This window comes from Xenia sp. Carnegie-2017, unplaced genomic scaffold, assembly GCF_021976095.1.
Source record: "Xenia sp. Carnegie-2017 unplaced genomic scaffold, XeniaSp_v1 HiC_scaffold_41, whole genome shotgun sequence".
In the NCBI taxonomy this organism is placed as follows: Eukaryota; Metazoa; Cnidaria; class Anthozoa; order Malacalcyonacea; family Xeniidae; genus Xenia; species Xenia sp. Carnegie-2017.
The window spans coordinates 539,377-563,937 of record NW_025813506.1 but is presented as its reverse complement, the minus strand read 5'-3'; the positions used below and the strand labels follow the sequence as shown (position 1 = coordinate 563,937).

The following is a 24,561-nucleotide window of genomic DNA, read 5'->3' as shown; positions in this document are numbered from 1 at the left end:
AAACAAAGATAAATTATTTGTATTGGTAAATGGCTTAATACATACAGCAGTCCTTTATTTCATACCCTTCTGTCAATTTTAAGTTTCTCATTTGTAGAAGGTCAATTTCACTTCCAAACGTGCAATTTCGTCGAGTGTTCCTAGTTTACGTTTCAGGTGTAACTAAGCGATCAACTGGCCTCCCAAGTCAACTTCTAAATAAATGAAAAATAAGAAAGTATCTACGTCAATTCAGTATAATGTCTTAAATAGCTTAAAGCCCGTTCACGATCTAATGTGTCGGATCAGATTTTGTCGGATCTTTAAAAACGGGATCATGTGAACACATAAAAGTGAGCCTCCGATAGTCGGATCCACTAATCTAAGAAATCGATGGAAATTATAAAACTTGCTCTATTTTCATCTGACAGGACCAAACGAAGCCGACTAGTCAAAATTATATAGGATTTTAAAAGGTTAAAAAAAGAAGAACAAAAATACGATAAAATTATTGATAAATGTACTGGATAACACGAATAGTTGTTTACATTACTATAAATATCGAATCGAATGAATATATCAAAAATTATCGGACCTTCTTGAACAAGCAACAAAAATGGGAGCTGAAACAATGGATATGACAAATCGATCGTGTGAGTGGGTCTTAATGACTTATTCTTAACAAAAATAATTTTTTGACAAAATTCATTCGACCAAAATTTCCCTAAAATAAAGAATTTGTTCGATTAAAAGTTAAAAAAATGAGTTTCAATTCTGAAAAGAGTTTTAATCAATTCTATTGCGGATGTTGAGAGGATAATCCAAATCTTTAAATAGGATTTTGTTGAATTAACCCAAAATTTGCATATAGTGAGAAGTTGCGTAGCATCAATAAAAGCCGTTCCATGCTTTTCAGCTTGGTCGGCTCTCAAAATTTAGCCCGACCATACAATATATTTAAAGAGCTCATAATCTAATTGTCGAATGACATCTGAGCATGCTCAAACTCGTAGATTTGGAGCACAGTCACGCTTTTATAGAGTCCAATTTGAGCCTTCGACATTAAAAAATTGGCGTTCTACATTTAATAATTAATAACGATTCACAGACTCACGCTAGCTATTTACAGCTATAGTCTTATGAAAAGACGATACTTTTCTCCATTCTGCAAGCTGACGAACAAATGAATTAATATTTAAAGCACACAAACTTTGGTGACACATCATACAGAAGTCTATACTAGCTAGAACTCCTTGCAGTTGCTATCATTTCTTGCGAAGAAAGATTGACACTATTGTACTCCTTTTCAAAGCAACTTATGTTTTGTTTGTCGTGTGTTTCAGGTATTTTGTGGTACTTCAACATCATGGATGCAGACAGTCCCCAGATTAGAAAAAAGTAATGATTACTGCATTATCGCCCAATATATGTCTTGAATCATTGTTAAAGACGTCGGACATGCAATATTTATGGTATTGCACCTTGTGTGGACATTTCATTTACAAATTAGGGCCGGTATGTTACATATTCAAGCTTACAATGAAGGGTATGGTGAATTTATAAAAAATTTGATTGAATGGCTGGTTCGACAAGAGTTTGCATACAAAGTGCATGACGAGTCTTGCGACAGTTTTCAAAAGGCAATTTTTAATTCCTTGAAATTTTGCATCGTTTCATTTTACAAAAAATCTGGTTGCATTTTTCCAGCTGATTATTTGGCAATTATGGACAGTTAACTGAAAGCAGTATAGACATTTCAGGTATTGACAGCTCTTGGTTTGTGTGTATGTTGTTTTGGCAGAAAGAATTGAGCTGCTATATATCAGTAAAAACTCATAATGTCCCTATGCCATGTCTGCTCATTTTAATGGTGCTATAACATTGTTTTAAATAAAATATCATTTTACTTTTTTATTTCCTACTTAGCTCACATATACTGTTTTTTAAAAAGTCGCATTTTAGTTCACCTATCAAGGTTTTTTGTAAGCTATTTGTGCTTTTGTCCTTTTACAAGAAAATTCAAAGACAATGTTAATTATCACTGTATTTGGACTCTATGTTTCCCACTCGATTGGTAATGTATATTATAAATATATAGCTCAAGTGTGTATTTTTAAAAATTTGAAAAATGTTTAAAAGATTTATAAATGTTTTGATTTTAAACTCAAAAGCATGTGATGATAGAATATATTGACTGTTCAAAATTAAATTCAAATATTTGTGGTTGTGTTACTATTTTACAGCTTTATTGTGAAATTTGACATTTCTATGTGACATATCCTATGTGACATTCCTTTAACATGAATGACATATTCATTACCATGTGTACAGTAAAAAACTAAAAGTTATTTTGAGTTTAGTATGGTGAATTGATAACTGCATGTAAAGTCATGGCCACTAAAATGATGATGAAGTTGAGATCTTAACCTGAGACAGTACTTTTATTTTTATTTGTTAAAAAACTTAATGTGCTGTTTGTTTGTATTTAAAATTTGTACATAAACTTCAATAAAGTAGTTATAGCACCACTACACGTATGATTGAACATCATGACGTCATAGGGCGTGGTTTCCGCATATTACCAGCGTGACCAAAAGGTTTTGGTAGATACGCCAATGCTGTGTTATATGATAGATTACAAGATTATAACTGATATTATTAAATCCATGGAAAATAATGCAGATAGTTAAAAATCAGGGTTTTCGTGTGAAACCTGTACGTAAAACTAAAATACTATAGTCATGTCAAGGGTACATTTCTCACCGCAATGCGTCACAGGGTATGATGTAGGTAAAAACAAACTCTAGAAACGGAACGTTTAAGTTGCAAGTCATTTAAACGCCGATAACCACTTCCAACAATTATTACATAAATATAGTAATGAAAACATTGGTCTGAGAGTTAGGTAAAGTTGACGTATTGGTGTATGAATTGTTCATACAAAATTTGATAAATTCCGAAGGCAATAAAGTTCGAAAACTCGGATTAAAGATTGATTTGGCTATCAAAATTAAAAATTAAATGCAAAAATTTTGCTTTTCGTATATGCAAAATAAGAAAATTTTGACTGATACAATTGGATCAGTATTATGGGTCTTAGTCCAAGTGTTAGTACACAAATTATAACTACCAATTTTCAGTTTAAAATACCCTTCATAACAAGGTCATTGGTGATGAATTTCAAGAGACAGCTCAGGAAGACGACTTTGCTGTATGTATTTGCTACTGAAGTTTTCATAAATGACATAATTTAAACATAGAACGCAAAAAAACTGAAAAATATCTTCAAAATTTTTATTACAAGGTTATTGCGCATGGTATTCACTGACTTGAATACTCAATACTTGGACGAGAAATCCACATCCAAATTACTACATTTTATTAAAGCGCGGCTGGGTATCAAAAACCTGATGCCGTCAAAATTCAAATATGGCAGCCTTTGGGTGAAAATGTCATGGAGATGCGGGTTTGGAAAAGGATAAAAAATTCTTGTCCAGCCAACCCGGATTCTCCTCACCAGTAATATTGTTATCTATAATAAATTTTATATACCGAAGTAGTGAAAAGACTGAATTCATGTTTCGTGGTAGGTCTTCACTTACAACATTTTGATCAAACACTCACTTTACAACATTATTTTAGCTCAAACTTTGGAAATATGAACTATGCGCGGGAATATTCAAGAACGGCGCAAAGTCAAAAAAATGCTTGGAATAGGATAACTGTTAGCGTTGTTATGGCTACCATGCCTCTTTCTTTTCACACTTTTATCGTCTAGTTTTAAAAAGAATTGACCATATCTTTTCTCAGTTCGTGAATGTTTCTTTTATATTTTTGCATGACGATTGTTATTCATTCAAAAGCAGTATGTTTAATATTGAAGGAGGAATACTTGAGATATTTTTAGAATTTCTTGGCTACATGAAAACGTATTTTGTAGATTTGTTCTAATTTATGAATGTTACTTTTGTGGTAATAAACATCCTGCACAAAGTTTTAACAAAATTTACCATACAGATAAACATGTGTACCGTTATGGCTGGGGAATAGCCTGTAGTTTCGAATGCTCATGTTCAGCTCTGGATGAGTTAGCGCAAAAAATTCAAATTGTCGAGAAAGGAAGTTATACTTTGATGCCAAATTCGATACGATTTTAGCCATTTTGAAATCTTCAAATGAAATTCCATTTACCTGAATGTATTTTGAATTAACTATTGATATCCAGCGTTACTATGGAAGTAACCTAGGCTGGAAACGACGAATAATGACAAGTTGAAAGCAAAGCGCAAGAAGTAAGGTTATATTAAAATAGTTTAGCTACGAATATTTTTTACATGTGCTTATTTTTCTATACGTCCTTGTTTGTTCGGTTAATTCATTGTTTGGTTAATGTAGGTTTGTTATTTATTCGTTGTCTTCCAAAACTAAGCCAGACAAGCGTGTTGCAAATGGCTATACTGCACAAATGTGGTATATATTGCATAAACTCCACTCGTATTCAATACCTTTTAATAAGCAAAACATCAATCAATAAATCGGCGTATTATAGACAAGAAATAGCAGTGGATTGTTGGAAAGAGTGAGTGGGGCTTTACAAATACGCTTTGTTCTTTCGGCCATGTAAGAATTTAAGTGGAATGGTGCGCATGAATTTCAGTCGAAGGCCTGAACCCTAAATTAGGAAATGTTCACGTTACAATGAATAAGTTTGATAACCACAGCATATCTTAACTTTTCGCTTGTTTTGCACAACCTAGCAGTTTGCTGCTATAATGGGGTAAAGGTTTTCTTAAAGATTTTCTTCAAATATTTATCAATGCTTGTGGTGTTTCTGTAAATGAAGTACGTATGCATTGAAATAGTAAACAACAATATATCAAAATGAACATAAAAATGCTTTATGCAATATTAAGACAACATTTCCTGCTATCGTGAAAGTTTATTCAAGAAAACCTTCTGACTATGTGCATGAATAGTTTACTTTAGCATTGCTTCATTTGATATAATTCCAGGTGATCCAGGACTCTTGTGACTTAGTTAAACAGAAGTAGAAGGAAGAAAGAAAAAAGATGGAGAAGAACTAAGGGTGTATTGAAGGGGAAGCGATTTTGAAAATTGTATGTCAAGTTTTGCAGTGGTAATATATATACCAGTATTGTTCATATTTATATCAGACGGCCACTTGTTAAAACTTTTAGTAGACTGCTGAAAAGAACTTATAAGTCTGATAAAGATGAAGCAGAAATAAATAAAATGAAAAATTTGAATGAATTTAAAAAATGAAATCATAAACGGTAATCTTATAATGAACACAAGAGCCCAGCTTACTGGAATTGTCCTTGCACTTTGCTGGACAATTTAAGCAGTGTCTCATGAACCTGAAAATTCAGGTGACTCAGCAGGATTCGAACCCATGACTGCGATGCCGGTACAGTGCTCTGTACCATATCTTCATATCTTCATTTAATTTCAAACACACTGCATATAACATTCTTTCATATAAATTGCCATTGTTGAAAATAATGATTTAAAGGAAGGATTTTATTGACGTTTCGTCGCAACGCGCGACATCTTCAGAACGATAATATAATGTTACAAAGTAGGAAGACATATGACAGTATTTATAAATGCAATAAATAAATTCCATGCGATAATAGTAGAGCAGATTTTGATAGTGTTCAGGGTTTCTATCGGGACCTTTATCAGTAATCACAATTACAACTTTCTTTCCATCTTTTATGGTTCTGTTGATCACAGAGGTTCAACATCATCGTTGTAAAGTTTCCATGTTTACTTTCTGGTACTTTGTTGCCTCAATAGACAGAATGCGCTGGTTCCGTATGAGAGTATTTAAGTACAGTCTACCATGCTTGTAATTAACAAGCTGATGAGCATTTCAACAATTTGCACTACTTTGGAGATGATACAGTCAATAACTTCCATCACTATATTTTGCATGAATATTTCTCCTACTTCTTCACAAACTTCTGTTACAATTCAAATTCTCGATTAGTGATAAAGGTCAGCAGAAGTTTAATTCGGAGGTATTCGCGAGTAAAATCGTTCTTAAAGTTAAGCTCCATCAAACTACTTGGTTTGCCTAAATATCCAGGGACTGGGAAATCATTTACTGGATATAGTTTATTATTTTGGTGGTAACGACTGACCATTGTGTTGCTGCTTAATCTCAACTGATTTATGCAATCTTCAGAAAGAGCCAAAATCTCGCTATTCAACATTGACACCAACTCTCTTCGATAATTGACTCTGCTAAAATAGTAATGAGCGTCTTCATGTTTTTTCTGATGTTATCCTCTTTTTAAGTACCTTCGCTTTTATATAACCTTTGTAACGTTGACCACTTTTTGCTGCTTTATTTCGGGGACAAAACATATATCTAGCAGTATTTATCGACAACCCATTTTCTCGCAATCCAGGAACTACACTAAGCAGATGATCGTAAACGTCTTCAATTGAGACACCAGCAGAAACGGCAGTTGATTCTCTTCTCCTACTGTGAGCTGAATAACCATGTAATCTTGCATATTTCGTGGCTTCTTAAAACATTTGACGGAATTTACGAGCAAATGGTTTTCTCTTACATTCTGTGGTCCAAATGCTGGTTTATTTGCAAAAGCAGGGTTTCCAGAATGAGCAAGAACATCCTTTACCCTTGAACCGTCTCGTGGTAAAGACCCATCTGCCATACATTTATTATGTTTGTGTCCTTGTTGTCTTCCGGATCCTCTACATAAAGTACAGGAAAAACATGCAGTATTTCAGTCACTAACTCCTTATTTAGCTCTAGTTTGATAACAATGTGTGATATCAACAAATGAACAGGCACTGAACAACAGGCTTCCAGTAGGTAGCATGTTTCGATCATCTGCTTTACATCAAGTGGAGTTAGAGCTTTTGGAGCGTGAGCCGACTCGACCAAATTTGTAAAAGCATCTTCCCAAGTAAGGGAGACATCATTCATGCATTCAAAACTGATTTTATTTGACTCAAAAACTGAAGCATCTCGCATGAGTCCAGCTTGATTTATTCTGCGCCTAATATCCTGTATTAGCTTTTTGTTTCGTAAATAAGAATTTAACTTGCTCATTGCAAACAAAAGACGTCTTAACACTTTTTGTTTTGATTCCACATTTCAGGCAAGTTTTTTAATAGCCGATAGAAAGAATTATGGTTATGGAGCTTGCAATCAGACAAAGGGAGGCGATTTTTTCCCCTGTTTTTCTATATCAAGAAGCCTTTCTTTAAACATTGATTTCGCCTTGAACCAAATTCCTGTGTTGGCATAGGTTTCTTTAAAAGTAGTGAATTCATAATGGCAAATGAACGTGCACTAAGAATCTGCATAAATTTTTTGAATTTTGTACTTCATCAGATAATAAAGGAAGTAGAATTCGTCACACCAATTTTCATTAAAACAATTCATGATAACTTTGGTATTAATGTCGCGGCATTTTCAGCATCGCTTGTGGCAATAGATACATTTCCACCCACGTGCGTTTGTTTCGGTACATGCTGATACATCAGGACAAAAGTATTACAGCATTTTCCTTTTCTTTTTTTAAATGCTGCTGTTGGTTAGGCACGTGATTCAAATTTAAGGAAACCTTTAAAATTTTGATTTTCCAACTTTCACGAACATGCTTCAGGAGTTTTAGGCATGTTTTCCAAAAATAATTTTTCTAATACTATCTTATCTCCTGCATAACTCTAAAAGACAAAGAAGGAATTAAGAACGCTTGATAAAAGTTTGGTTCGACTTCATTTTCTTTGACAATTCATGGTGGCAAAGGTAGTGAATGATCCGCAGACGTTGTTAGTAATGGGATAGAATAAGTAAAGAAAATCATTAAGAAACTATGGACACGTTAAAAACAAAATGGAAGTTATTAAGATATTAAATAATGGGATTGTTATTAAAATCTCGGCTATAATTAATTTATTTTAATAAACAATACAGCTTTTTGGATATGCATGCGATTTCTTATGATAAATATGTCTTATTGCTTTCAATGTTCAACGGAAAACCGTACAAAAAATATAGCTATTGTCATTTTCTAAAAATGTATGTTCATCACAACATCAACATCGATGAAGTTGATTTGTTTATATTTTATATATATCTTTAAAATAATGATTATGCTTAATCTGAGAAATAAAAGACTTTTTCAATTCTAAAACTGTACAGTATTTTCAGAAGAAAAAGCTTCTTACCTCTCGCTATGCATTGTCTGCCTTTTCCTCTTGTTTTCTTTTGAAAGCCTTCGACATTAAATGAGATTGCAATATGTATTTACAAACTTTTCGTAATTATTTTCCGGAGTTTATAAACGACATTCAAACTCATAGCCTTGCCAAATAGTGTGAGTTGGCGAGACATTTCGTAAGAAGATGTCGTTCGTCGGTAATTACTCGTGTTCTTATCATGCGTAAATAACCGGAAGTAGTTGTTCAACAAACGCAGGCAGCAACTCAACAATTCTTTATGTTTTGTCGTATTGGCGCATATTTGCTGTTATACTGGCTATCAAAATTTTAATACTCGGCGTTGATAACTGATAAGCGTATAATTCGAAAAGAAGACGCCATGTCTGAAAACCGCCTCCTTCAGACGTCATATTGACGTCTTCGTGGCAGAAACGTATATTTGACCCTTCCCTATAAGCTTTAGAGGAGATTGTGAGTAAATACAGTGTTTACTCGAAGCGAGTTCTCCATATGATTTCAGATCTGGGCTCTCACCCAAGTTTTTTATTTTAATGTCACGGTCAGGCAAATATAATCGACTTTGAGCTCTATATCATTGTACTAAAGGCAACAAAAATAAATAGATTGCTCAGACAGATTCAATAATGACGGCTAAGAAAATCATCAAAACTTTGCTCTTTGTTTTACTTAATACCTCAAAATTTACTTAAAATAGGTTATCATACAATCAAAAGTTGGCTGATAATTTCCTCTTAAAACAAAATAAAACGAAAACAAAACAACAACAAACTCCTTCCTTAAGTATTTACCTACAGGATTCTGGACCGCGGAAACCGTTAAAACCTGAACTGCAAACTGCACGTAAAACCGCAAAGCCGTGACCACCTGACTTTTGAGAATTACGCCAAACTAAGACTACGTTTCACTACTACGGATCGCTCTGAAAACGGCACAAAAAGTAACAGAACAGGATTGCTTTATAACGAACCGGTGCGGAATTGTTTGAAAGCGTCACTTTCCGGAGCGATACAACCACACTTTCGGAACGTGGTTGAACGAACACCAGCGCTACTGATGACGTCAATTTTCTTTAATTCGGCCCGTGGTGAGAGTTTTACTCGTTTTATGTTTTGGAAAGCTTTTAACGACTGATAAGATTCAGTTGTAACTATTACAAATCATTGTCTCTTATGACCTATGGCTAGAGATATAAACATCTAGCAATATGCAAATAAAAATGGCACCATCTTTCACAAACAACTAACAAATTTTGACAACAAGAGACATCATATGTAAACACCAGCAAAACTGTAACGGAATTCAAACGGATCAGTGTATACGCAGTCAAATTCTTCCGTCACTTTTTAGCTCCAGCGTAGTGTAAACGTAGTCTAAAAATCTCTACTATGTTTTAAAAAACCGCACGCCGCTGCAGGCTTGCAGCCATTGAGATTGCAGGAAAGGCTAGGATTCCGCCTACTGCTGATTGGTAAAGACCTTGCGCTCGGTTAGTACAGGGGTTGTAAATTAAAACTTGTAGCAAACACACAAGATAAATTCTAAACATACATTGTTTCTTTAAAATCGTGGGCAGAGATTTGCCAGGCGGAAAGCGAATTTTCAATATGAACATAATAGCCCAACATAAAACTTTTAAAAAAGCCATCACAATAATAAAATTGATATTGTTATTAATAAATCATTCTCAATTTTATTATTGTGATGGCTTTTTTAAAAGTTTTATGTTGGGCTATTATGTTCATATTGAAAAATAAATTGCTCAATCAGTAAATAACAAAATGTGTTTATTTGTTCTAAAACAAACCGTTGTAAACGACGTTATTCTGCGTAACGAATCATTGCAACATATTAAAACTCTATATCTTTCATAAATTCTTGCAAATTATAAATATAAAACCAGGACTAGTTTAAAATTCCAGTGTATTGTTATAAGAATGATACAAGGCTTTCAAGGGCAAATAGAAACAAATAGTGAAAAACCTTTTCTTCTTGACGAAGTTCTGGATATTGCATTCTTATTGCTTTACGAATTCTCCAGTTAGTAAAGAAATCGTAAAATGCTGACCTATAAAAATCCAACAGAAACCAATTAATAGAACTCGTTATATTTTAATAAAAATATGGCTGACTAAATGTTATGAAGGGAAAGGTGGTGGTGGTGGGGAGGGTGTATTCGTGTTACTGGATTTCTCTTTCAAGTACATGCAAAAATTTCTGCTACTGGCAATTTAACCCAACTTCTAACAGAAAAATGGATAAAATACAGTATTAACTGACTGACATCGATGCTGAACAGTCAATGCTGAACAGTCAACTCTAGAGCTGGAAATAAACCATAAAGAAATTTTAGACTAGCCAGAGCAGCCTCCATTTAAGCAGATGAGAACTGAAGACTCCATTATCAATCCTTTAGACAATCCTAAAAGCAGTGACAAAAACAAGAGGAAGCGAAACGCAGCAATTGTTGTTCCTGTGTTTATCGACAAAAAGCGAAAGCACATGTTGCTTCCATACAAAATGTGACGCTACATCTCCCCCTTTACCGGTAGCTCTTAGGTTTCTTTCTGATCCATTTCATTCTGGCTTATCATACATGTACATCTACATTAATACAGCTAGAAGTGTTTTGTCTTCTGTTTTGCAAATTGATGATATTACTATTCCATTTGGACAGTTTCCTGTAGTAAATCGATTCATGAAAGAGGTGTTTGAGAAGCAAAAAGAAAGCAAAAACCTGCAGAATGGCTTTCCTTAAAGGAATTAAATTACAGGCTCTCATTTCTGTTGTGTTTACTTAGTGGCCAACGTTGCCAGACTGTTAACAAACTCTCTTTGAATAATATGTCCATTGAAGATAGTAGGATTGTATTTGTAATCGCTGAAAATTTACAGCAGATTCGCTCAGGTACACATCAGAGACCGTAGGAATTTCTCGACATTCCAGTTGATCCAACTCTGTGCATTATTACTCTTTTAAAAGTGTATCTTGAAAGGACACAGCCTCTGCGAAATGATGTAAAACAATTGCTTGTAAGTTCCATTCGGTCGCACAGAGCAGTGTCACTTGATACAATTTCACAGTGGATCAAGAATTTCATGAAGGCTGATAGCATTTGATACATCCGTATAAAAAAGTCATACCACTAGAGAAGCATCTACCTCGTCTCTCATAACTAAGCAGCTTGATGTAAAGGATATAATTGCTGCAGCAGGATGGACAAAGACAGAGACCTTTCATCGATTTTACCATAGAAATATTAGTTCTGTTCCGAGTTTTAACTTTGGTTGTGCCTTGTTACAATCAAATGGGGGGAAATTAGATTATTATTTGAATTCAGGATTGCTTGAACTTTATGATTTGTAGTTTTGTTAATGTTATCTTACAAATTACATTGCTTATGATGATTACTTCTTGATTGTGTACAGCTGGTCCAAACTTATTTCGGATTCGATATAAGTTTATTGGCAGCTTTAAAATCTCGTACAACTTTGTAACGACTTCGGCTGATGAAGAAGTAGAATTGAAATTAAACGAGACTTACCTTAAGTCGAAGTTTGATTGTAATTCTACGAGTCATCAGCCAGGAGTGGAGGAGTTGTACGCCAACTCCACTTTTCCTCTTTCCCAAACAACTCTTCCACTTGTCATTCAGTCATTATACTAATATCACTGCTCTAAAGACTGACTTGCGCATGCGTGGTACACTCTCTCTAACAACGAAGCAGAAGTTGCCAAAAATATCATGTCCAAAGACATTGATATTGATGAGACTCTTGGTTTCACACAACTGAAGGAAGGTGGTGGCTTTGAAAATTAAAGCTTATCAATTCAAAACCAATCCGGATGTGAAAAATAAGTAACGACTAGATACCTCTCTTTACACCACAAAACAAAAGTTGAAAGAGGCCGGTCTTAAAAGCTACAATCAAAGGAAGAAGCCAAATTTAACCTCCAACCAAAAGAAAGTTTTAAAATTGCTCAAAAGGCAAAAATCACAAGAGTAACATAGAATTGTGGGACAGCACATACTTCTTGGAGAACCTTTTCTAAGGCCTTCTCAACTGAATTTTTTTCTTTTAACATATTCAAAAGTCTGACAACGTCAAAGTGCATGTTTACTAGAAATAAAGCTAAAATAAGCCTGAAGACCGCGGAAACTGAACGAATAACATCGATTTTTGATGTTATAGCCTCAAGATTGAAAAAATCTAGTGGAGTAAATTAATCTTTTGGGGACGATATCCCTTTCTCCGCATAGCTACATTGTAGTCTAAACGTGGCCAATATTGCAAAAAAAAAATTAAAAAATATTAAAAATGTTTCTAACAGCTGAGAACAGAGACTGCATGAGACCCAAAATTTTGCTTTTGCTTTGTAATGTTAACTTGTGCAAATAAATTGGCGAAGAGGAAAAATCACCAGTAAAAAGCCATAAAAATCACTTGCTGTAGAATTCTATAGTATACTATGACATTATATCATGCACAAGAACCTCAAAGACAATGGTGAATGTCAGTTGATAATCATCAGTACAATATGTATAAATTGGCAAATATCATCAGTTTATTTTTCGATTGTGATTTTTTTTCGAAAGTTGCTTGTCATCTTATTTGGTATTTGTTGAAAACCTGCTACACTGCCACATAAAAATTCATTTAAGTTTCCTACTTCATAATCGGTGAAGCACAAATAAAAAATCCCCACAAAAATCATGAAACATAAAAGGATTGTTGTGGCTAGACACCTCGTGGAAAGTTTACACTATATGACTGACTGACGGACTGTCTGACTCGTGTTGAAAGAAGAATATTAATAATGGCTATAAGAACTGATTGAATTGCATGAGAATAAAATTTTAGCTTTCGCCTTGTAATGTAAAAATGTTAATAAATCGGCCAAGAGCAAAAATTATAAAAGGCCATAAAAATCGCTTGATGTAGTATGCTATAGTATACTCTGGTTCCACATCATTCACAAAAAGCTCTAAGAAAATGGCGAATGTCAGGTAATAGTTATCAGTCCTACATCATGCAAAACCAAAGGGTAAGTAATAATGTAAGCATACCTGTTAAAGCCAAAGTGCAACCGCTTGCGACAAACAAAACTGAAGATTTAAGGCTTCTCTCTAAAAAACAAGAATATTTGCATGTAGCAAGTCTCAAAGAGTGACCTAGGTTAGTTTATCGCAAAAATACTCCATTGATTCAAATAGGCAGAACTGAAAGAGGTAAATAAGTTTCAGTGATGATCACCACAATACAAACGAATGCTACTAGCTGTAACATAGTCAAATTAATAAACAATGAACATCATTACATACAAAAACAGTTATGTACAGTACAAAAATATACTACGAAAACAGCATATTGCATAAAAGCAGAGAAAGAAGCATATATTACATAAGTCATACCCTTATGACCAACGCTTCGAACCAAATTCAGCAAGAAAATTTACAGATTGGTTACTCTGCTTAATAAATATGTTAAGAAAAGTAGTGTGATGTTCATCACATTGATAATTTCATACTAACTGATCGAGTACAGCGACATAAGTAACCCGGTTATCGAACCACTCAAGGCGGACAGAATGTGGGAATTATTCAAGGCAATTGACGTTCGATTGTTCTTCATAACGTTTGGTGTAGCATCGCCTGTCTGAATGACTTGACGAATACCTGGATATATTAATAATTTTCATTATAAAAACACTTATTCGTTTTTATCAAACAAATAACAAAAAGAAAAAAAGGAAATAAGGAGAGTTTTGAATAAAAACTACATGAAATTTAAGACAGAATTATAGGCAAACTTGTTGAAAAGAATTGTTTGTGATACAGAATTTCATTCCCAAACAAAGTACTTTTTGAAGTATTTTTAAAGAACAATATAGCTAAAAGATGTTGGTATGAAAAAATGTTGAACAGTCAGACAAAGCAATGCATGTGTAGCTATATAAGTATTACAACAATAGTATTTTGTGTAACTGGTCTAACTACAAAAAATGCAGTCTCCCTCTATGAAACTTGCCATAACTCAACATATGAAATTAAAAGAAAAATTTGTCAACCTTTTAAGCTTCGTCAAACATTCTGAAAACATAAAATCATGACCAGCCGACAATTTAAAGAATGTCTTGCTTTTTCCAAAATTTGCTTTATACTATACTTCTGAAAACATATTGTGATATTTACATTTTTGACAAGCCTAAACAGAACAAAAATTATATAGCATATGAAATCCCCATAAAGCAAAAGATCACAATACATCTTTATGCGCTTGAACTTGTAAGCAAATTGACTCATTCATGCTTAGTGTCAAAGCTGAGAGTATGTAGTCATTTTAACACATCATTCTCAAGCAGATAGTGTACTTGATGATCTTGAACTGATTTCAAAAACTTTACTATCGGTTTCAGCATATCTAGCCACAATATACCACAAAATGGTTCAGTGGAGGATTAAGAGTACTTTAAAATAAATTACTGCAGTACATTTTGGCATACGGCAAATGAGCGCAAACTCATTGGTAAAATTATATTCTTTGGAAATACAAAACACTACAAAACACCAACAGTGTTTTCTGAATGTAATTTAACATTAAGCCTAAAGAGCTATAATTTATTTTAACGTACACTTGATTCCCCACTTATACACACATGCACAATCTTTTTTGTGCTTTTGACGGTGAAATGCTCACATCAACTCCAAACGGTATATTTTTCGTTTTCTAGACATGATTTGTCAGACAAGACAATACATGCCAGGCGAACATATAATTTTTAGGTGGTTCATATGAAGTACTATGAAGTGCCGCTGATTAAATTAACCAAGTATCACTTCTTCCATCAAAATTATTCAAAAATCATGGGGCTTCTCAAAACAAACCAAATGCTGTCAATAAAAGTTATTAGTCGGCCTTCTCAAGAACATTTATGCTCGCCGACTTATTCAAATGGTTTTTAAAGGTGTTTAACTACAATTCTAGCATAAAATGAAATTGCCCCTAGGTATGGTAAGTTTTTACTCAATTTTCTTCACTTATCTGCCTGACTAAAATATAAAGAATCAAATTACAGAACGAACAGTATGACTGTACAGAATGAACAGAATGAACAGAATTATTGTATAAAACAGTGTATCGATAAGTAATATAATAAGTAAGTATGAATTTGACTTCTTAGTAAACGCACAGGTATTTTTTTGAAAACGCACAGGTATTTCACTCACTTCAATCAGACAAATTACTTCCATCGTCAAAAAAAGGGTATTAGGAACTGATATATGCTGGAAGCAAGTTAATGACTATGTTCACGGGCATATCCAACATATTTTCTGACTGCACGAGCTACAAAGGCACCTACAAAGGCAAGGCAAAAGAAAGAAAAGACCCGATAACAGGCGGCCCGAGACAGAAGAGGTGCTAGAAGGAATCAAATGACAGAAAAAAAAGCGTCATGAATTTATAAAATAGTGTAAAATAGGTACGGGTTGTGATGGTTAAAGCAGCTTACAGCGTTTTAGATTGTTCTAATTAAAGCGCAAAATTCAGATGTTTATTCAACGAGAAAAAAAATGCTGATTTTTTATTTACTAGCACTAAAATAAAGCTGTTGGTTTTCATACATGACATTTCAAACAAAAGCCTTTTGTTCGCACCTTTAGCAAAATGACCGAAGATAACACAAGCTTACTAGGTTCTAGAGCCTTCAAGCAATCGACTCAAAAACTTAAGCGTTTTGATTTCAAAATAATTTTAGACAAACGCAATTTACATATAAAACGAGCGGAAATGCAAGTCAGTAAAACAAGGCACAAACAACACCTTACCAGCAGAGTAAACCACATCAAAAGAATAAAGGCACAAACTATACTGCACCATAAATATGTGCAAAGTAAAAGCGAAGGAGGCATAGCAACAACCGCACTAAAACTTGACGCCAGGGCAGTAAGCCATTTACCAAACTCGGACATAACAGCCCCAAAACAGACCAGCTGAGTCGTAAAAAAATACCATGCACTCATATGTCCAAAGTAAAGTTGAAATTTCTTATAGTATCGTACATATCAGTAATATGACGAGGACTTACGCAAGAAGTTCCATGTACAGATTTTCTTATTATAACACCGCGTCCGGCCAAGAGATGAAATAATTGAAAAAAGATTAGCGCAAAGTGAACGAACGCGTGGTAATCAAGTCCAATTTATGTGAAGAAAGAGCGCATTGCATTTTGGGTCCATATTTTTACCCAAAACGCAATTCGCAAGCAAAAATCTTAAATTTTGCAAGCTGTAACTTTTAAATCTGCTGCCTCACTCGGTCGCTAGTGCTGCCTATATGAGTGTGAAGTGCACGAGAGTCACTTGCATGAGTAACGGCCAATAGTTTGCAAAAACACACGAATTTGTCTTGTTGTTAACCCACTGACCCGACTAAAGACTAATGAGAATAGATTTCAATATCAGTAGCACATGCACAAAGCTTCATTTGCCATGTATCTGTTTCCAAAATAATCACTAACAGATGTGCGTTGTACATAAAACAATTGGTCAATCATTCTAATGCAACTTATAATTTCTTCACAAACGGAATAAATGAGGTTATGCAATAACTAAGGTTAATAGCCAGGAACAGGGTGGAGATCTGGGCACGAGACCCCTGCGGCTAGCACGCAGTATTAGATAATAGGATACAGCGAGGTGCATATCATTAGCGAAGTACGTTTGCAGAGCAAACAGATTCTCTGGCAAAGGAGTTGGCTGTAAGAAAAGACAACGATCAAAGAGCAACGTTTTCTGGATTGGAACAGCTAGGTGAGGTGTCTTTTGATTCAGCAAAATCAGGTACGTTGTCTACTCCATCATTTGTTGCTGTGTCCTCTGAATTACCAACGCAAAGTAGTATCAATTGTGTTGTAACTGCCATGTCAGCCGCAACAACGGTACCGTAATTGTCTGCGATTACCCCCTCTCATCCACGTCTTGAGGTTAGTGGGCTTAATCAAGCGTTTGTCCTGGGTCCTGGCCGACCTCCGATTCCTTCAAAAATAGTTTGGCAGATCATCGATTTTAAATTCGTTGAGATGTGCAATCTATTGCCATATAATCTGCAACGAACTGCGGTGGATCGCCCTTCGTTCACAATAGAAGGTGGAGCAATAATCCCCTCAAGCACATATGTTTCGCGAAAGAAATCAGAAATAAGCGATATATTGTCTTGGGTAGAATGTTTTAACGCATACGAGGCAGTTATAACCACATCCCACCCAAATCACGCGCGTTATTTGCTGGCTTACAGAGCTTTGATTATTCGCACTGTGAAGCGATTCCTTGCACAGTGATGGCACAACTACGATCGCGCATTTCGCCTGGAGGCCGCAGACCAGGTTTAAGCAACTGGAGCCATATCAACTCCGACCTTTATCATTACCATACTGCAGCTTCTGGGCAAGCAGTTTTACATCGTGAGTCGAGCATGCGAGAGCCTAGGGGTGATCTACAGGCATCAATCGTACGTAAATCATGGAATAAAGGTCGTTGAATTAGTCCATACGAAAACTGTAGATTTCGCCATACATGCGACAAATTTTTGATAAAAGCCATTTATGTTGATTATGTTCACCAAATATGACGAACGATGACGCAAAAAGCTTCCCAGCTTCATTGCGAATCAACTTCAAAGTTATGTCGAACGTATTCATTTTAAAACAATTTTACATAAACGTAAATGTACCACAGTGAAAACAAGGAACAAACAAAACCTAGCCATAGCAGTGAGCAACAGTAAAAGCGACCGAGGCACAGCAACAACCACATCAAAACTGTAAGCTATGGGAAAAATCAAACTCTAAAAATTAACGCCCCAAAACAGACCCGTTATGAATTATAAAATCATCAATTATATTATCATATACAAATATACGTCGAAAGTCAAGTCGATTCCAAAACTTACAAAATTTCTTTTTTAGTAACACTGCCGTGCCAGGAGACGTAATAGGTTACATTGGCGTGAGCTTTGCGGGGGTATTTTCCCACACTAATTGGAAAAGTAGGACAAACAAACGATTCTTCATTACATATTACATTGATATAATAGTATTTTATTATTTTCCGAGAGATTTTTGTCTTGTTCGGCCTCGAACATTAGTAATAAATTTGTTCAGACATGGATAACGCCGATCTAAAAGCACGTCTTGTAGCAATAGCTTGTGCTGTTAAAAATATGAAACAGTCAAAGACTTTAAGAACTGCCCACAGTTTAGTTTATTTGACATTTTCAACCATCACATTTTCCACTCATCAATACACGTTATCCATGTCTGAACAATGTTGTAAGCTTCAGTTTGCTGCCTTGTTCGCTCGATGGAGTGGCAATTAAGATGACTCGGAATGCATTTTCAAAAATCATTTGTTATGTTGTTTTATAAAACAAAAACGATGAAATGCACGCGCTCGGTTTGCCTATATGCAAATACAGTAAGCATCTTTTTTTCTTAATTGAATATTAACCAATTTCATCTATATCATTAAATCTCTGTAACACCAATTTTCTGAATTCACTAGGGCAAGAGACTTCTAAAAATTAATTTAAACAGCAGCGTATACATCTTAAAAATACTGCATCAAAAACCTCGATATTTTCATGCACGTTATTGGCAGAAAGTGTTTAAAAAGAATTGCTAAAATCTCGTCCAGTCAAACGGTCTTTACGAAAAATTCGTAGCTTATTTTTTACAATCAACCAAATCTAGCAGTTATAGCGAAAGAACGTAACACTAATATAAAACTTATATTTTACAGTCAAAACGTAACCGGATATGTAAAATTAAAGGAAGAGCGTGTTAACATGAACGTGTTAGTAGTTCTTTGGAAAGGTTATACATGATGCACTAGAAGCAGTGAATGCATATAATGACTGATATAATATACATTAATCAACAAATACACCAGTAGCCATACTTACTCAAGAACACCAAAGGCACGATGGTAAAGTTTACTCCAGTCGATAAGCTGCAGACAAAGACATTCTTTTTCTTTATCACAGCAAAAGCATAACCAATACTAACGCCAAAACAACCTAAAACAACAATACATACAAATGCAAACATTTCTAATGAGTTATTACGAAAAACAAACAAATAAATAGCTACTCTTCGCTTGGCCATAACGGCAAAAAGGTAGAGAATATTTTTAAAAAAACACACATATTATGAGAGAGAGATCACGAATAATTAAGCAGAAAATTAAATGTATGGTCGATGTTGATGATCATCGCTTCTTTTGCACGTAATTTAGAGGTCAGTTACTTGGAAGAAAAAAAGGCAAAAATAAAAACTGTAAGCAACATAGACTATGTAAATATTTTTAAAAGTTTTGGCTACAGCTTTGTAAATGAAATAATACAACAACTGAACTCTTGTTTGCTTCACAAGATTTTATAAGGCAAGAATCGCTATTTGTACAGTATGTGGCAGTATTTGTGCATTTTGAAAAGAGAGCTTATGAAAATAAGTGCGTATTGCCATATTTTCACGTCAAGCATAAAAGCTTAAAAAAGCCATGGAATAAACCTCTGTAATGTAATTTATGTTCGTCACAGTCAAAGTATCGTAATGGGTTGGGATTTAATATTGGCCTCTGGATGGATAAAGTTTCAGTCAATTGAAGCCTCTAAAGTCTCTTCTTTAATAAACATTAATACTTAGTTATAACCACAGAAAATAAAAGACTTTTAATTCAATCTAACTAATGCACAATTGATTCAAACTGTTGTTAAACAAATACAACAAATACAAGGAAAATGAAATTAAAAAATAGATATTTTTGCGAGGAAATACATGCAAGCAAAAGAAAATTAGTCATAAATAGGTAAATGAATTAGCCTTAATTACATGCAACCATCTATAATAGACACTGCGCATGTATATATAGAAATGACAATAAAAAGTTATAAAATTTCCTATAATATGGTCAATTAGCAGAATAGGCAATTGTAAACCTACAAAATGATCTAAATTGTGACCGAGTGATAGGGAAGTTCTTCATATTGTTGATGAAATCTCAAATAAATGTGATGTCTGCAAAATGTTGCAGACGATACCTCTAGGAAAAGTAGTTGTGTAACACTTGCAATGGGTTTGGTAAGAATGAAACAAAGACCTTTGAGTTCCCACCAAGTCAATGTGTTTTCAAGATTTGTTGCTTGACCGTTTACACGACCCGTTGGTCGGATACAATTTTGTCACGATCAGATAGTGAAAAACAGATCGTGTGAACACATCGTGAAACAGTCTGAAAATCGATTGGAAACAGAACTTCCTCTATTTTTTACCCGACAAGATCAAAAAAAAGACGCAAAATATATCGTTAAATGTATTGGATATATTAAATATATACTCCCACTACTAGAAAAATTTAAACGAATATATATATCAATGAAATTATCAGATCGAATGAACAAATCCACCAAAACTCGGAAAAGAAACAATCCCATACGACAATTCGGATAGTGCAAACGTTCCTTTAGGCGATCAAAGACGTCATTTCCAATGATTGATGCAACCCTTAAAACCTGGATGATTTTTTTGGTCAACCAAAAAGAATTATTGCTGATAATAAGGGGTGTGTGTGTGTGTGTGGAGGGGGGGAGGTTCAATGAAGAGTACAGAGACATGTGTGAAGCTTTTAGCATCAAGTAGTCGAAACTGCTTGCATATTATTAAGCAATCATTGAAAAAATGGTAGAAGATATAGACTGTTAACTTAAAACAGCCGTGTCCTGAGCCATCAGAGCAAAAATACTCTTCATATGGTCACAGTGGTTACAATAGATACACATGTGTAACTGGAAAGAATCCAAGTACACCAATTGTTTTAAATGACACATTACCAACATTGGAAGAACATGTATCTGATAACACTGTTAAACGATGTTTGAAATGCAATGTGATCAGCAATTGACACTTTCATTAAATGTGCAACTTTAAAAAAGATCAAACGGCAATTAATAAGTAATATATTCGAAGCTGCTATGATGAAAAGTTCAACCATAGCGACAAAGTATAGTACAAGTGTTGTGACTGCATGTAACAAGTGGAGAGACGCTGGATATGTAATTGGTCAAGAGAACAAACGCAGTAAATAGGCATATTAGAGTGCATACATCAATTTGTTTGATAAATTCAATGTGATGATGCGGAATTCAATCCTGTGATAGAAAACCACAATGAGAGCGCGACTTGGGAAATCAGGTCGAATAAAATGAAAAATAATCAAGATATTGCAAGTGATGAAGATAGCAACCATGAGCTTATCAAAGACACAAAAAACAAAGCTTACAAAGAAGGTCGAGAAAGTGATTGTTGCTTCTCCTAAAAATGTTTACACACCAAAGAATAAAATTTTACATAAAATTAATGTACAATTCATCTCCGTGAATTAATACACTTTCTTTTCAAAATTAAAAGTGAAAAATACGTAGCATATACATCAAAAGGTGAAGGCAAATGAAAAAATCGAAAACTTAAAGGCAAGTACGTATGGAGGTTGCCTAGATACGAAGGATGTACTACAACGCATTAAATGGTTGGATTTCTCGAAACTTGTAGTAGAAAAATGGGAGCCTGTTAATGAAAAACTTAAAAGAAGAATTCATACAAGCTGCCAAAAACTGGAAAACTAAAGAGAGAATGCCATCTACTAGGAAGTGAAGGAAAAAAGGCAACAACATCTTACATGTGGATGGGTTATGACATCTAATGTTGTCAATGGAACAGTAAAGAAAGTTTCTAAAAATAACCAGGACAAGCAGATTATTTTAAATGTCAAAACAAAATAAAACAGATTCCGAAAACAGACATCCCGTTTTCTTGATATTCAAGATGATACAAGAGTTTTAGAAAAACAAATTGTGTAATATTTCGTCTTTATTCCAAAGACATCGTCAGACTAATCACACTAAAGTTTCTAGAAGATTTGAAGATCATCAAATTTGAAACTGACAGATCAATTCCTGTACATGCTCTAAACAAGCCACTAATTTGGTATTTTCGATAATGGACACGAGAAATATAACTGTAAAATGTCAGATGTACGCATAGACAAGGAAGAGCATTGCATAGAGATATATACATTAAACCACCAAAAGAAGCTAAAACAGCTAAGTTTTTGACGCTGAAAAAGTGTGTTTATGGATTAAATGAAACCTCGTGATATTTGTACAATCATGTGACAGACCAGCCTACAAAACTTTGTTTGATCAAGTCGAAATATGGGGAAGAATTATTTTACTGAAGACAGGAAGAAAAGGTAAAGATGTTTTTGCTAAATATGTAAAAAAATTCCTGCATGGTAGACCATTGAAGTTTGAGAGACTGAAAGAGAAGATAAAAACATTTTTTCAGTTAGAGCAGGAGACACTGTAATTCCAATAAAATAGTTTGGAATGAATATTTCAGGAATAAATGGAGTAAATTTATTTAAATCAAGCTTTCTGTATTGATGAATGAAAGGAAGTTAAAATTGAAAACAACAATGACAAGTCTCCGCTCTTGAATTCGTGGCAAGGAGCAGCATCATTTTGATACACTTGTGGGCAATTGAACAAGATTTCAACACAATATGCACCACACATTGCATTTAATGTCTGCCAATGGAGCAAAAAACTGTACACTGCTTAAAAAAAGTAAAGCAAAATAAGGTTTTACTTAATCATGGTATTTTGAAATAGTCATAGAAATTAGTGGCATACTATAATGTATCTTATGCCAACCAGAAGAATGGATCATCTCAAACAGGAAAAATTACATTATTTGTGGACGGGCATCAAGCAAATTAAATAAGGTTTAAAAGAATATGATTGCAACAAAAACAATATTGTTGATAAATAAGGCTAATTCTGGTGTATGGCTATCACAAATATTGGATGAACTTAAGGAACATTAGGAACACTTGAAATATACACTAATAAAGTTTCATTGACAGAAGCAGTACATTCAACAAAAGCTGTTGAAGAAAGACAAGAGTGGATATTGCTGCAGCAAGACTTTGGATGAAGCACCAGGAAATCACAGTTTGATGGATTGATGCAAAAAGTCAACTTGCTAATGTATTTATTAAGAAAGGAACAAACAACCAAATGTTAATGAACATGCTCAAGAATGGGAAATTATACATCACTGTGCAATAGTGGGAGAAAAACATTGAAAAATTGATTTGAATATGTTGTATTACTATTGCGAATGTAGAAGTATATATCTAAATAAAGAAGTAGGAACATATCTAAGACATTACCACCCCCTCCAAAAGCAACCCATTGTGGATCAATTCCTGGTGAAAAAAAAAATTTCTTTGATTTCAATATTTATGAAGATCAAAGCAGCGAGCGGGCATTTTGGGGAGCAAAATTACCTCATACTGTTGAACCTCTACTTACGTATGCACACCTCTTGTAAGTGGACACCAGGTCATATCCTAAGGAGGTTGGCTCATAGGAGGTTAATTGTAAATCAATTCCAGTTATGAAGACATTTGTTCAGTTTTGCTTCGGAGATGTATTTTTTGGCAAAGATGAGAAAATTGGATTTCATTTATACTTTCAATACATTTTTTCATAGATGGTCTACGTAGAATGCCATATAAAAAGTGGTCAGTTTTATATGAACACAATACCTGATAAAGTGGAGAACAGTAATTTCCTCCTTCTTGTGTCTGGATAATTATAAATTGAATGTATAACAGTGCCGGTTGCAATGCCTACAAGACCTAAGATAATAGGGAAAAAAGCATTTTACAAGGAACTGCATATCAACAATCTTATTTCTAAGTCAAACCAGACTTAGTGGCGGGCTAAGCCATCATTCTTTAAGTGGGTGTATGGTTGGTGCATGCAACTGAAGACAGTCAATACGAAAATGAAATGAATTTGTTTAATGTCTTCAAAATCATTTTGTGTCATTATTAAAGTGTTCTGTTTACCATTTCATACAATGATAAAGAGTAAAGACCAAAGATTAAAAGCGGTTATATACGACACAAGAAACTTTTGCTATGTACACCGAAAGCAGCACTTACCAGCCAGAGCAGAATTTTTCAAATAAAACAACGGAGTAATCGACATGGCAACTTTCAAAATTTGATGATGCTAATCTGCTTGTCATGCACATTCAACATTGAGTTTTATAGGATTAAGATACTTATGAATTTCACACTACTGTGAAATTGGCACCACATTGGGCACAGCAATCAACACAACAATCAGAACAACAATCAACACCACATTCGACTAAATTTTATCATTCAAAATGACAATTCTAAAAGTTGCTTTTAATTCACCTTTTCT

General features: G+C 34.3%; 1 protein-coding gene and 2 long non-coding RNA genes across 4 annotated transcripts; 1 reads left to right on the top strand and 2 right to left on the bottom strand.

Moving 5' to 3' along the window:
- Position 1: 1 nt before the first annotated feature.
- LOC124456050 lies at positions 2-24,480 on the bottom strand. Of its 2 annotated transcripts, XM_047006594.1 has the most exons (7): positions 24,294-24,480; positions 23,892-23,984; positions 19,186-19,299; positions 13,758-13,901; positions 13,293-13,352; positions 10,207-10,291; positions 2-194 (listed from the first exon to the last, which is right to left on the bottom strand). In XM_047006594.1, the coding sequence occupies exons 1-6, from the start codon at positions 24,337-24,339 to the stop codon at positions 10,242-10,244; spliced, it is 507 nt and encodes a 168-aa protein (XP_046862550.1). In that variant the 5' UTR covers positions 24,340-24,480; the 3' UTR covers positions 2-194; positions 10,207-10,241. The 2 variants fall into 2 exon arrangements, with proteins under 2 accessions (XP_046862550.1, XP_046862551.1); XM_047006595.1 differs by lacking the exon at positions 10,207-10,291.
- Positions 2,965-5,246, top strand: LOC124456053. Its single transcript, XR_006952086.1, has 2 exons — positions 2,965-3,190; positions 4,992-5,246. It is a non-coding gene; the product is annotated as an uncharacterized LOC124456053 (long non-coding RNA).
- Positions 22,673-23,812, bottom strand: LOC124456052. The gene is made up of 2 exons (XR_006952085.1): positions 23,656-23,812; positions 22,673-22,895 (listed from the first exon to the last, which is right to left on the bottom strand). It is a non-coding gene; the product is annotated as an uncharacterized LOC124456052 (long non-coding RNA).
- Positions 24,481-24,561: the final 81 nt, after the last annotated feature.

What these genes read in the sequence shown, in the direction of transcription:
- LOC124456050 (XM_047006594.1), bottom strand. Translation starts at nt 24,339, where the DNA reads ATGTCGATTACTCCGTTGTTTTATTTGAAAAATTCTGCTCTGGCTG. An exon ending in ACTGTTCTCCACTTTATCAG is followed by an intron (nt 19,300 to 23,891) that starts GTATTGTGTTCA and finishes TTGTTGTTTTAG; the next exon opens with GTTGTTTTGGCGTTAGTATT. An exon ending in TTGCACTTTGGCTTTAACAG is followed by an intron (nt 10,292 to 13,292) that starts GTATGCTTACAT and finishes GGATTTTTATAG; the next exon opens with GTCAGCATTTTACGATTTCT.